At 36.4% G+C, this 14,963-nt stretch overlaps 1 protein-coding gene across 1 annotated transcript in view; it reads right to left on the reverse strand.

Moving 5' to 3' along the window:
* The window catches only part of LOC142865697 (uncharacterized), a 30,060-nt gene extending 15,530 nt beyond the window's left edge, over positions 1-14,530 (reverse strand). Inside the window, exons 1-2 of the mRNA XM_075998892.1 lie at positions 14,472-14,530; positions 10,779-10,867 (exon numbers count right to left, since the gene is read on the reverse strand). Coding sequence (XP_075855007.1) covers positions 10,779-10,867; positions 14,472-14,530 — 148 coding nt within the window. The remainder of the gene's footprint in view (positions 1-10,778; positions 10,868-14,471) is intronic.
* Between the last annotated feature and the right edge of the window lie 433 nt (positions 14,531-14,963).

Genomic DNA, 14,963 nt, shown 5'->3' on the forward strand with positions numbered 1-14,963 from the left:
TACATGATACACCAAAACGAACTTGAGATGTATTAAAGGTTTAAATGGTAGACTTAAAACTGTAATGTTTCTTTAAAAATAAAAGCGTAAGTGAAAAGAAGAAATATGGGACAACTGTTATATATGTCTTGAAATTTTTTTTTTCAGGGGGAGGTATGACAAAATAAGAACTGGAACAAAATATAAAAAATATGAGCTGCATCAAAGTTCAAATCCTCTGTACAGCAAGGAAAAGAAAAAAAATAAGAAAACATAAGATAGGAGAAAGTATTTTCACACTTTATATTCTAAAATATGTTAATACCCAAAATATATAGGAAACTCCTATTAATCAAAAGCAAAAACAATATTATCTTCACCATCATTACCCAACCAAAAACAAGAAAAATATTGTGTAGATCTATCTCACAGAAAACCTACAAATTTATAACAAGCAACATGAAGAAAAACTCAGCATCACTGCAACGTCATGCAATCACAAATCAAAATTTTGTTAAGGTATACCCTCCCAACTGTTAATATGGGTAATGTCCAAAAGAAGAGACATAACAAGTGTGGGCAAGACTGTGCAGGAAAGCAATCCCTGTACACTGTTATTGATTGTAAATTGGTACTGTCATCATAGAGATTCATTAACAATTGTAAAAAAGAGAACAGCCTTATCATCCATCAATTCTACTTATGAGTATAACCAAAGATGTAAAATCAGTATCTTAGGAAGATTCTGCACCTCCATGTATATCACAGCATTATGCACATGTGCCAATAAAATGGAAACAAACTAAATGACTGTTTATGATGAAAAGGCTAAAAAATGAGTATACAAACACATACAATAGAATATTATTAAGTCATAAAAATGATAAGTATCCTGCCATTTCAACAACATGTATGGACATGGTAGGGATTATGCTAAGTAAAATAAGCCACTCCCAGAAACATAAATACTGCTATAGGTAATATAAAAAAGTTGAACTTATAAAAATAAATAGTACAACATTGGTTTCCAGAGTGCAGAGGCAAGAAAAGTGGGCAGATGTTTAAGGGAAATAACTTTTAGTTATAATTCTTGGAGAACTAATGCACAGCATCATGGTTACAGTTATTAAAAATAATTTATATACATGAAACTTGTTAAGAACATAGACCTCACTATAAGTAAATGTTCTCACTATAAATAAATTATAAATGTGAGAGATGATGGATATGTTTATCACTTTAACTCTATTATTTTACAATGTATACACACATCAAATCATTACTGCATAAAAAATAAATGTATACAGTTATACAATTCTTATTTGTGTAAAAGTACACCTGTTAGACACACACACCACACACACAAATACACACACACATATATACGCACACATATGCACATAGGAATCACACATTCCTGATGGTACTAATTAGGGGAAAATTACAAAATATAAGTTATCAAATACTATGTATCAATTGTGATTATAAACATATTTAGCAATTTGAAGCACTCAATGGGACAGTATGTTTAAGAATTCTATGAGGTGAGTATGCAAAATAAACTATATTACTGCTTGGAAACTATGGTCTAATAAAGTTGTAATTTTACTCTTATTTTCTACTAGAAAAAAGGATATTTAGAAGTGAAATAACATTAGATTTTCTTATGTTTAGGAAGAGGCTATGTATTTGTATAAAATTAATGAGTCTGAATTTCTGTAGGATTGCCTCTGAAACCTTGGAATTGGAAATTATGATGCAGACAATATGAACATCTGTCCCTAGTGTTTCTAGCATGACTGAAACAAATCCTAATATCTCTAATATTCCACTTTATAAATTACAGTTATGAGGCAACAAAAGGAACTTAAAACATGGAGCTGGGTATGGTGGATCACACTTATAATCCCAGCACTTTGGGAGGCCAAGGAAAGAGGAACACTTGAGGCCAGAATCTTGAAACCAGCCCAAGCAACATAAGGAGACTCCATTTAAAAAAAAAAAAAAACTATTAATAACAAAAAATAGCTTGCAATGGTAACTCCTGAACATAGTTAGTCCTAGCTACTTAGAAGACTAAAGTAGTAGGATCCCTGGAGCACAGAAGTTTGAGGATGCAGTGAGCTATGATCAGCTACTATACTCCAGAAGGGGCAGCAGAGCAAAACTCTGTCAAAAGATGATTTAATGTAGAGGTCTTCAAAATATGTACAGATATTCTCATATCCCCACATGCAATAGAAATAGAGACAGATAATAGAGTCCCTTATAAGCCATGACAAGAAGTTTGGCTCTTACTGAATTCTAAGGAAAATCAGTGCATGGGTAGACTTTGTAGAGAGTTTAAGAGCATGGGACAGAAGATGTCCTTCTGTAAGTTAAATAGAAACAAACACAGGCTTCTAAAAATCATTGCCAACACAGCAGAATATTCCAAGCCACTTTTTAATATCTGCCTTCCTCCTTGAGCTTTACCTCTCAAACATTTGTTATATGCTTCACTGAATCACACCTACCTGGATATTTGGCTGTTGTTTCCTCTTTCTTCATAATCCAGGGCTCTATCCTTTGCTCCAGACATGTGATCAGCTCTGGCTTTGAGACAACAAGACCTGTTTTATAAAAAAAAAAAAAAAATTCACATGACTCTTGCTGAAGTCTTTCCAATTACTAATGCAGTACTATCCTTAGCAGAGAGAACATTATAGAATATTCTACAAATTCCTTTGCAAGATATTGTTTTCTCACAGACCTTGTAGAATGATAAAAAATTATTTCTAATTTATGACTAGAGCACCAATTCCCACTAGCACCAAATAAATAAGAGGTGGAAATTCTATTCTAACTTGCAGGCAAGAAGTATATACCCTGATTTCTAGAGTAACTACTAATCTAGTGTGAAATATACCTATCAGCCCAAGAAAAGGAAATGTTCAAGATAACCTGAGACATCTAATGATTTTATTTTGTACACCAAAACTTCAAATTTTCTTTATAAGCGGGGATATACAATTCATTCATATAAAGTAGAAACTTTTAAGAAACTACCTACAAAAATAAATTAATGACCTTAATGTGGAATAGGAATTCTGTACATAAGTGATCCTCACCAAGGGAGACCAGGTTTCCATAGTTCTCCAACATCACATCCCTATACAAATTCCGCTGAGCATTGTCAAGGCATGCCCACTCTTCTGGAGAGAATTCTACAGCCACATCCCTGAATGTCACCATCTCCTGTAAAAAGACATAGATTTCCCAAGTGGCCATTATTCATTTGACTACAAGGAAAATAAGTTATGAGAACTTTTTCTGACATGTGAGTGACTAGAATTATCCAATGTGATATTTTTTGCATATTGATATTCTTGAACATATTCTCTTATTCACAGGAATGAGGATCAGAAAAGATGTATGAAACTGTGTGAATATGATTCTGCTTTAGAGGATAAAGTATTTAATACAAAATTAAAGGCCTCAGTACAGTAATATAAATTTATGGGTGTTATATTTACATCATATCAGTAAATTGTGCATATTTGTCACATAGGGAAACATAGAGATTTAGAAAGTATCACCTAATTTTGATCAGTACAATAAAGAACTGGAAATTTTTTTTTAAATGCAGGCTCTGATTCAGTAGATCTGGGGTGTAGTCTGAATCTCTGCCTGTCACATAATACAACTACTGATAACAATGCTGCTTGCCTAAGGAGGGTATATCGTCAATATCCAATAAGTGGTAGACTTTGAATTTATCTCAGTTCATCTGAACAGAACACAGATAATAGCCCTCATTTTTCAAAGCAATGTATAAGAATAAATTAGAGCTTCCGGATTTAATGTGATGCCTCATGCACATCAGTCAATAAATCTCCACAAGACACTTAACAATAAAGAAAAAAAAAACAATTAACTTTATATTGGATGAATCTGTCAGAGAGCATCTTAAGCAAGTGAATGAAATTAACATAACTTTAGCTGCACAAATTGGTGTTAGGCATCGTTGCAAAGAGGAGGACACAGATCACTGCTGGGATGGTAGTGGCCAACAATATGTAACCATGAAGAATCATCAATTTATACAAATTTCAGATACTGATACTTCCTATATTTTGTTATCTTTAATAATGTATCTAAATAGTTTAGTATCATACAGAGCAACTCTTCTATTTTCGCTTTTCTCCATAATTTTCTGGTTATTCTTTTCAATCAATGCTATCGTCTTTCGAAATTTTCCTAAGGATATTTTATGTACAGCTAATGAAGCATCCAGATCAAACATTGAGAGTACATGTTTCCCTTCCTCACTCAAATCCAAAGACTCTATCCCATCCCCAGGACGAATCTCAGACATTCACACTATTCCATCTTGACCTGTCACAATGGGAACATTTTCAATATTACATGTCATACAGTTCTTATGAAACTTGGTTATTGTAGTAAGAAGCTTGTAGGAGAGAATATAGAGCAGGTTCTGTTATATAGGGAGGAAGGATTTTCCAGAGCTCCTTGACTATCATAAGAAGAAAGAAAACCATGTAGTTACAAAACTTTTTAGGCATATACATCAGAAGTAAAGAAGTAAAGGTTTACAAGTTCAAAAAATTGAGGTTATACATGACTTTCTAGGAGAAAGAGTAGACACAACCCCTTAATTGGGACACACTTACCTGAAAACCAGCCATTTCTTCTCCCTCTTCTTCTACTCTGAAATTCCTTTTCAGGTGAGATTGTGTAGAACGATTATAATTAAATCTTCAGACTACGCTTAAAGGAGTCAGCACAATTTTTTCCCTTGCTTCCACTATATTCACAAGCAGGAGGAACATAAAATGCAGAAAAGCTACACTCACTTGTTCTTGGTCATAGAAAAGATTCAGCTATGATCAGCTCCTTCATGTAGACCAAAATCCTATCTTTTCTTCTGGTTACCTTCCCCTGCTACAGGTGCCAGGAGTTTTTGCTACAGGAATGGGAATCTGAGCCAAACTGATCTGCCTCTACCAAACCCAGAGAGCAGAACCTGTGACTTCCCTCTAAAACAAAGGCTAAACTCAATTCACATGAATATATGCAGAAGTCCTAATGCTTGACGCTGGTATCAAATTAGAATTTTGTGGGGCACAATTAAAACCACAAGGATGTTCCCATCCAGCTCAAAAGGCAGGTGATGGTGTTTTTTCAATCCAGCCAGATTATCCTAATTGAAAGCCTGGGCTCAGAGGTAATTACCTTAAAATTGTCTCTGAAACATCAATGTGAATGTAAATCATGTGGTACTGTGGGCCTCACTCTACGAATTGTGATCTGCTGGTGTGGAAGGGCTACATTAATTGGGTTACTTATTATGTCCCCTTTTAGTCCTGATGTTGCTCAAACTTGATCCAATATTAGTAGTACTGAGATAGTGACAGCAAGCACAGCATACATATACTGCCTTTTGCCCAACTCTCATCACAACATATACTTAATTTCCAATGCGAAATGCAGCATAATGCAATGTCTACTGAGCATGTGCTATGTGCTCAGAAGTATAGTTTGTTGCACTGTGAAGAGCATTTACATTGTGAGATTTAATCCTTGTTATGCCAGAAAAGGTGAGTAGTAAGTGTACAATAATTTACAGAAACATTTAGATGTGGTGCCAGCATTTCTATTCTTCTCACACAACTATAATATGACAAGACACAAGATCTAGAAAATTGTTTACACTCACCCCAAATAGGTCCTTTCAAAGTCAACTTACGAGTCCCTGGTAATCTCTTACACTGCAGCATATGCCTCCCCTGAGATTTTTGGTCCATCCTCAGTCCAAATCATGTCCCTTTATTGCAAATTCCAGGTTGAGGCCAGGCCTAGTTTGCACTGAACTTTTGTATTCTTTGCATTTACAGAGAAGGAAATAAAACAGGAAGAGAAATTCCTCTTTGCAACCTGCTCTAATGCATCCTGAGGAACCTCAGACCTTGGATTCAGAATTCAGAGCTGCAGATTTAAGTCCCTAGAGAGGCATGGATTCAGTAGGGCTCACTGCACATTTCCTTGCATTTGGGCAAGAAGAGAAAGCAGAAAGGGGGTTTATGTGTCCAATTCAGTGTGCATAATCTTGTTCTCATTTGTGTCTGGGGCCGATCGTCTCTGAATCCATTTCAGTGCTAAAGATGTGAGATGCATTTAGAAAAAGGATAGAACTACTGGTTATTATCCTATGAGAGTGTATTCACAGGAATATGGTCTAAGTATGCTCTGGAGGGACAGTAGACACCAAAGAGGCCTAGAGAACTTACTGTATGCAGATGTGGGTCAGTGAGGCTCTGTGTTGCACACTTGCAGGTTACATACTGCGAGCTCAAGAAGGAATCTAGTGTTCAAAGCCCTTCTAATTGAGAAGTGGTGGGCACATTTTACGTTTATGTTGCATTTTCAATTCTGGAAAGTGTTCAGGAAATATTAAAAGTAAAGGGTATCCAACTCAGAAACCTTGCCACAAAGTTAAAAGAGAATTAAAAGAAAACCCTTTTATTATTCAATTAAAGCGTAATGTGATGTGTACAGTGCCAATCCAATGAGACATTTCAAAGGCACACATAAAGTTGTTACTGTACCTAACTATGCAAATCCTAACTTTTACATACATGTTGTCTAGATAAATAGTAATTAGCTTTGATGAAAGAAGAAAGAAGTCTACACAGCCCTGTTTGTCATAAACAGTGCACCATAAACTTACTTGGTAATTAGTGAGGCTCTTTTTTTGGTAATTGGTTAAATTCAAATAAAAAACAAGTATCTCAAGTCAATGCAGGAGGAGATAATTTTGCAACTTAAGCTCAGTGCTCACTGAAGTTAGGATCCCGTCTTCATATGTAAATTGTGGGATAGGGAACTATCTTCCTTGATATTTCATTCCAAAGAGATATTTCTCAGTTTCAGAAAAAACATTTCTTAAAAAAATCCTTTTCAAAAGTCTTTCAAAAGAATATCTTAGGCAGATAGTTAAGATCTCTGACTTTTCTTGGGACAATGGTGCCCTGTTTTGGTGCTGTTTCCAGCCATTGCTCCACCTGGGGAGATGGATAAGGCTGCCATTGGATATTGGTGCTGCTCCATCCTTAGTTCGACCCTGATCTGCTTGTACACCTGAGAAAGGAGGGAATGTTTTATCAATCTAGCCTTTCCCCAGCCCAGGCATAATAAGATTTACAAAGTGATCTAGGGTATCCTAAGGGTAATTAATATGTCATTAGCTTTAATCTGCATTTCAATTCACCCTCCTCATGGGCTTTCTTGGAGGGAGCTCCTATAGTTTGATGACATTTTCAAGACGCGTGTTGATTATTGGATAAGAACCTACACCTCTGAAGATACAAATTCTGATAAAATAAAATTAATGAGCATGTTACCATTTTAAAGTAAAAAAATAAAAACCACCCAAGAGCCCATCAACTCATGAGTGGATTATTAATATTTACTATATGTTTACAATGAAATATTACTCAATTTTAAGAAATGACAGTGAACTAGCACCGCTTATATTCTCCTGGATTTAATGAGCCCATTATCAGAAGTGAAGTGACACAAGATCAGAAGAAAGGGCTGCACATGTATTCGCCATAAAATTGGTACTGACTGATTAACAGTATAGTGCTCAGATGGTGGTGGGTGTTCACCAGGGATTCAGGAGTTTGGGAATAGACCCACATCTGAGGGATGCCCTGATCATCATGGAGGGGAAGGGCATAACTCTAACCCTTGCTAGTGAGAGGCACAGATATAAAATGTGACTGAAATGTTTGTACTCTCATATTTTCTCAAATAAAAAAAAATAAAAACCATACATGTTTTCTAAACTTTTTAAAAATACCAAATATTGAGTCACAAAGAAAATATAAACATCAATCAAGCAATGATTTCAAAGTTACTTCAGCAAAAAAGTCAAGTTTATTTAAAAATTATAAATGTATGAATAAATTTTGATTTAGTAATCTCATGCTAGGAATTTATGGTTAGGGTGACTTTAGTGAAAATGTAAAATGTAGGGAAAATTATGCGTTAAAAATATAAATTATTATGTCGCCTATAATGGTAGCATGAGAAGATTACTACATTTTAATAGAGATAATTATGTAAGGATACCATGGTTCTTCTATTTAGAGGTCTAGGAATTTAAAAAAATGCACAAACTGATACTTTGTACCCTTGGATTTTCTCTTTCTCCATCCCACCCTATGTTGTAACCACACTTCCCAGTATGAAATCAGCTATTTTGATTCCATGGATAAGTGAGATCATACAGTATTTGTCTTTCTGTGCCTGGCTTACTTTACTTAGCATCATGTCCTCCAATTCAAAACATGTGGTCACAAATGACAGAATTTCATTCTGTTTGAAGGCTCATTGTGTAAATGCACCTCATTTTCTTCATCCATTCATGTGCTATTGGACTCTTGTGCTTGTATACCTGGGCTAGAATGAATATTGTTGTAATGAATATGGAAGGACAGATATATCTTCTACATTCTGTTTTTGCTTCAATGGAATATGCATCTAGAATTGGGAGTGATGGGTCATATAGTAACCCAATTTTCATTGTTGAGAAATCTCTATACTATTTTCTACATTGGCTGTAATGAGAAAATACATTTTTCAAGACTCATAAGGGAGGAGGGTGATTGGGATTGAGGGATCAAATATTATCTACTGGGTGAAACCTATATTTGTTCAATGAATGATACACTAAATGTCCTGAATTTAACAGTATATAATTCATAGGTTCATCAAATCAATGAACATGACTGGTACCTCCTAAATTAATTGAAATACAAATAAAATTGGCTGTCCTAATTTATATTCACAGCAACATTATGCAAGTGTTTCAGTTTCTCCTCATCCTCACAAGCACTTAGCATTCATCATATTGAGAACAGGCATTCTCACAGGTGTGAGGTAATAGCTCATTGTGGCTTTATCTTTCATTTCCATGATGATTAGATAGGTTGAGCATTTCGACACATATCTGTTGAAAATTCATTTCTGTCTTTTGAGAAATGTCAATTAGCTTTATCATGTCCTTCCCAAAGTATACCTAGATAAAATCATCACACTGTGTCCAACATATACATATACAATTATTTCTCAATTAAAAACAAATATATAGCAAAATAAATAACAATGACCCAATAAGATTTTTGAACAGGAATAACAAATGGATATTTGATATAGTACACAAATAAGCCACATTCCAAAGGTATTACATTGAAGTACAAATAGAGAAATGAATAAAAGAAAGCAAATGACCAATTTACATATCAACTTTCAAGACACAATCATTTCTATTTGTCTGTTATTGTTCCTCAAATTATCTGGCTTTATAGTTAAATGCATGTGAATATGTCTCTCTACATATGGTAAATCCCACCATTTCAATGTATATGTTTCATTGTTTTAGATCTGGATTTTCAGTGGAAAGTTAAATATGTCAAATTGCCTATTTTCTGAGAACTCTCCTAGGGGCTCCCGTTTGTCATATTGTAGATGAACGGGTTAAGCATTGGATTTAGGATGGTGTAGATGACAGAGACCAGTTCTCCTGCTCGGTGGAATGAGACTTTTGTAGAAGGGACTTGATAATGGCAGCCACATCGAATAGAGACTCCAGGGGTATGTGAGGAAAGTGAGTAGCCAGGGTTTCCATGTGCCCCAGACTTAAGATTGTCACCAATTGAGTGGACACAATGAATACATAGAAGGCCATAATAGCTAAGATAGGAGGGAGTAGAAAAATAACACCATGGATAAAAAGACCCTTATAAAGTGTCAGCAGAGACTAGTTTAAATACAGCTGGGATCTCAGAAATTAAATGATGACCTTCCCTGGAGGTGAAGAAATGGAAAGTCAGAGGGCAGAGCACATGGATCAAGGCATTGAGCACTGTCCTCAGCCAAGATGGAAGCATCAGGAGAGTACAGAGAACATGGGTAACGTGCATTGAGTAGCACAATGGGTTACAGATGGCCAGGTAGCCGTCCTAAGCCAGGATGGCCAGCATTTGACACTCTGTTGCCAACAGGGTGATGAGGAGGAAGAGATGAATTCCATAGTCAGTGTGAGAGATGTGATGATCCCTAGAGAGAAATTAGAGGGCCATTTGAGGAACAAACATGGACATATAGAACTGGTACATGAGGGATGGCTTGCTCATCAGAAAATATATAAGGCAGTGGAGAGGAGGGTAGGGCTGAATGAGAAGAATGACTGTGGTGTTTCCAGAAAAGACCAGGAATTCCAGCATGGTGAGGACAAAAAGGAGCCAGGGATCCTGGGGGCTGTGAAACAGGCCTAAAGGATGACACAACCCTTGATGTTTGTTGTTCTGCCTTGCTTGTTCCTTATTTGTTAACTTTGAAAACAGATTGAAAGAGATATATTCACAATCTGTACATAATTACTCTAAATTAAATCACAAGGCACTTTTCAGCACTTCAAAATCATTTTTTGCCCTCCCATTCTTCTTTTAGTTTCAATAAATAATTATATTTCCCTTTCATCAGGATTTACTAAGGAATCATAAAAGGGTTCTAGAATATGACACTTGCCACATTGGAAGAGAGAACATAAGCACTGTTGCATTTGAACATGTACTTTTGAAATATTTTTCCTTAATTAAAGTTATAGAAATTGAAAACCTCTCACAATTACAGTAAACATCAGAAGAACCAAATACAATAATTTAGTTACACTAGACTATGAGCTAGTTAGAACTAAATAGCAACATGTGTTTAAAGGCTACAGCTTATACCACGGCATGGATACCGAACATTTTCAGTATTGAAGAATGTTCTGTTGGATGCCAAGCAGACACCAGCCATGGGATCACACTGTACTGGCCTATACATAAGACAAACCCACAGAGCAGCCAAAGAAGTATAGCCAAAGAATGATCTACACTCAGGAGTGTACATGGTAACAGATGGGCAAAACCCTACATTCATCCATTCAGGTCATAATTCCTACTGCAATGGGGAAAAGGCTGGAAACAAAACAGAGAAGACTCCCAGGCTTTGTAAGCTTTCATTCTGTTTGTAGTGATGGGCACAAATATATAATGTCAGGTAAATGTAACTGTGATGGAGAGGAGTAAAGCAGGAATAGTGGAAGGAGAGTTGATGGTGGCGTGGGGTGTGGGTGTTGTGCCCCTAGGGAGATCCATTTGAGCAGGGGCCTGGATGAAGGTAGTTAGGTCACTGTGTGAGGATATGTGGGAAGAAACTGAGTATGAGCGTGGTGAGTTTTGGCTCAAGTGGTGTGATTTGTGTGGAGAATAGAAAGAAAGGTGCAGATGTCAGTAGAGAACAGGGTCCTTATACTATTTCTCTCAAACTCCTAGAGTAAAATACTTTGGGGCATGCACCCCTATAATTCATACATATACTCTTTATTTACTAGTATCAGTATATTAGCAAAGCATCATCACTACATTTAAGGATAAAAGTAAACATCTATACAAGTTCTAGTATTCTCTCACTTTACCCCAATGTATCATTTGCCTAAGGGACATTAATTAAGTGATTGTGCTTCCTTTAAAGTCTTAAAGTTGTCAGAAGGGATTAATTAAATTGGTTGAATGGACCAAATTTTTGCCACTCAGTATATAGCAAAACTTCTTCACAGCCAAAAGCTCCTATAAGTAATGCAAAAATTTCCATAAACAAGTCATTTGGAAAAGAGGCATATGGCATACTTATAAGTACCACTTTTGGGCAACTCAAGCTCCTCTACTTGGTATATAACTTTGAACGAGTTCTTTATGCTTACTGACTCTCAGTTTTCTCATTTGTAAAATAGGAATTGGACTTAAATTTTTTCCTGAAATTTGTGGCTGGAGGCTCCTAATTAAAACCAGGTAAGTTATAAGTAAAGAAAACACACTATATTTTATCTCTGTAGTCAGGCTTCTATGGACTGTAGTTAATTAGGCACAGGAGTTGGAGAAGGGGTTCAGGAATTAAAAAAAAAAACCACAATGTTTGTATAGGTAAAGTAGTAGAAAATGGCATGATGTAATTAGGAATTCCATTTATTTGTAAATGGTAAGAGAGCATGGTCATGTGTAGGATCCTTCAGCAGTGGCTGCTGCATAGTAGATACTTAAACATTTATGAAAATAACACAGGCGGAATGATGAAGGAGAGTATGGAAAGAAACTATCAGGAATTAGAGTCCAATCCAAAGGAGCTTTATATACTGATTATGAAAGCTCAGAGACTGTGGAGGGCTCTGAAGAATTTTATGGAGGGATTGATGTGTTAAAACTGGCTGTTTAGCATCCCTCTAGCTAGTAGTGGTGTAGGGGATGGGTTGGAGGAGCCAACTTTCAGGGGAAAAGCATAGTTGGAAACCCATCAGACCAGTCAAGGTGGCAGTGACTAGGGCCCTGCTGAGGCTTTGGCATTGAGGAAGGAGAGAGGTAGATTCAGGTAATATTAGAAGTGAGATGAAGTGCAGAATGGTATTTTTTACTGAGGTAAGAACATAGGAGTCAGGTAAGAGAAATATTAAGGAATTGATGGGATTTAAGCCTACTTACCACTGTGATATGGAATGAGACACCCCTTCCAAATTTACTATTTTTGAAGTCTATGAAAGAGGTTGGGGTGTGCAAAAAGACGTCTTCTCTTTCACTATCACCTGCAACCCCCATCCTCACCCCTGACTCCTCCTTCCTGGGGTGCCCTTGCCACTCTTGCCCATTGTACCAATCACCATGTCTCTCACTTTTGGAGGGCATTTCTGTAATGATGAGTATAGACATTTTGGGTTAGTAGCTCCTTGTAGTACCTTTCCCAAAAGATTGAGGTCTTTTTAATTTTTTTTTATTTCAGCATATTACAGGGGTAAAAATGTTTACATTATGTATATGGCCTTTGCCCCACATGAGTCAGAGCTTCCATTATGTTGATCCCCCAGACGGTGAGCACTGCAAGCATTAGGTGTGTATATACTCATCCCATCCTCCACCCTCTAAGCCACCTGACACAAGATCAATTTAGTTCTGATGAATATCGTCTTAGATCACCTTCTCTCTCTGGTGTGCCATGGTGGCCTTGCCACTGCTTGATCCAGTCCAGGGCTCTCTCAGTACTCTCTGGCAGTTGGCCTGGTCCAGGGTCTTCTGCTGTCCTGAGACAAAAGCATTCCTGTGCTTCTCCTCTGCTGGAGTAGAGTTCACTCAGGTCACTCATTTTCCTGTCTACACCCCTTCCACCATGTTCTCACCTCTCAGGATCTTATTTCATGCCCTACCCTCTTCTTGCTCCACTCACATGCTCTGGCTTCTGAGGACCTGCCTTGTTACTAGAACTGCCCCTGAATGCTGCAAGGAAAGGGCTTGCTGTGTAGGGCAAACCCACAAGGTAATGGACATAATATTGGAACTCAGCTTGGATACCTATTTTCTAAAAAAACTATTTTGAAAGAGGTCTAAAACCTCTCCCAATTTTAAGCACATACATAGAATCAAAACCCTCTATGGGTTATCTGAATAAAAGCAAAAATGTAAACAAAAATGGGGGTTCATGACTGAGAAAACATTCTGGCCAATGTGGCCAATATCACCAATGTGATAATATAGAAAGAATGACCCTGTCCTATTCTAAACCACTTGGTGAATATATAGGCAATTTACAATTTGAAATTGTGGTAAAATGCACCCAATATAATATTTGCCATCTTACACATTGTTAGGTATGCAGTACAGTAGTGTTAAGTATAATCACACTATGTGAAAGAAATATGCAGAACTTTTTTACACCCAGTAAACATAGCTCCATTTTTCCATTTGTTCAGTCCCTGGCACCACTATTTTAATTTTTGTTTCTATGAATTTGATTTTTCTAGATAGTTTGTATAATATAGGTATTTTTTAAATACTAAAACAAAAGTATCTCCAGCAGAGAATAAAGCCACCCCTGGTTTTAGTAAGTACCTAAATACTGAGGTTAAGGTCTGTGATGTTCTCCACTGTATATTTTATTCATTCACTCATTCTTTCATTGAGGAAGGAATATATTCTACAATGTGTCTAGGACTGAAAAACATAGTGTTGAACATATGAGTTCTGTAGACATTTCTGCAATTTTCAGAGTCCAGCAAGCTATATCATCTACTAATATATATATATATATGATATATATAACTGATTATATATGTATAACTGATATATATAACTGATATATATAACTGATATATATATATATATATTTCAGTAGATGGTATTAACAGGCCATTGTCACAAGATGGTTTTGTTCTCTAAAATTACCTTTTGTGCCAACACTCTCAGCCAAAAGTTGCATTTTAAATGTCTGAGCAAACCTTTTGGCAATTTCTTAAAAGTTTTTTCAGCCACCAGGTGCTCCACTTGCTACATAAGGTGCCATTGGGGTGCGGTGGTGGGGAGCTGGTGCTGGGCTGCCTGGCTGAGCACAGCCACCACCTTGATGGCTCAGCAGCCATGGCAGCGGTGGCACCATGCTGCTTAATTTCGCTGGGCATAATGCCGTTGGCATTTAGATTTAACATTATGAAAAGCCAATATATGTAAAATACTATTCCTTAAATTAGGAGGACTAACCATTTCTTGCACCATATCTTTCTTGCAATCTAGCAATAAAATCTACATGAGTTTCATTAACATTTTGTTTAACATTTATATAGGAAGCTACAGTCTAAGAGAAGGTATCTTTTTCCATACTTTAATACAGCACTGTTGAATTTGAGAAATAGCCTGATCATCATAATTTAATTGTGCATTAATACCAAACCAAATTTCCTGACCCGTAATTTGTGTCAGAAATTTGTATTGGTGGGTTTGTAGACCCATTTAGCTAGGGTTGCTGATGCATCTTTTCCCTGCCCCAAGTGATGAACTATAAAAATTTAGGTGAAGATCTAACTGTTGGAACAGAAGATTTCCAATCCCAAGGAA

The sequence above is a fragment of the Microcebus murinus genome, chromosome 31 (genome assembly GCF_040939455.1).
Source record: "Microcebus murinus isolate Inina chromosome 31, M.murinus_Inina_mat1.0, whole genome shotgun sequence".
Classification (NCBI taxonomy): Eukaryota; Metazoa; Chordata; class Mammalia; order Primates; family Cheirogaleidae; genus Microcebus; species Microcebus murinus.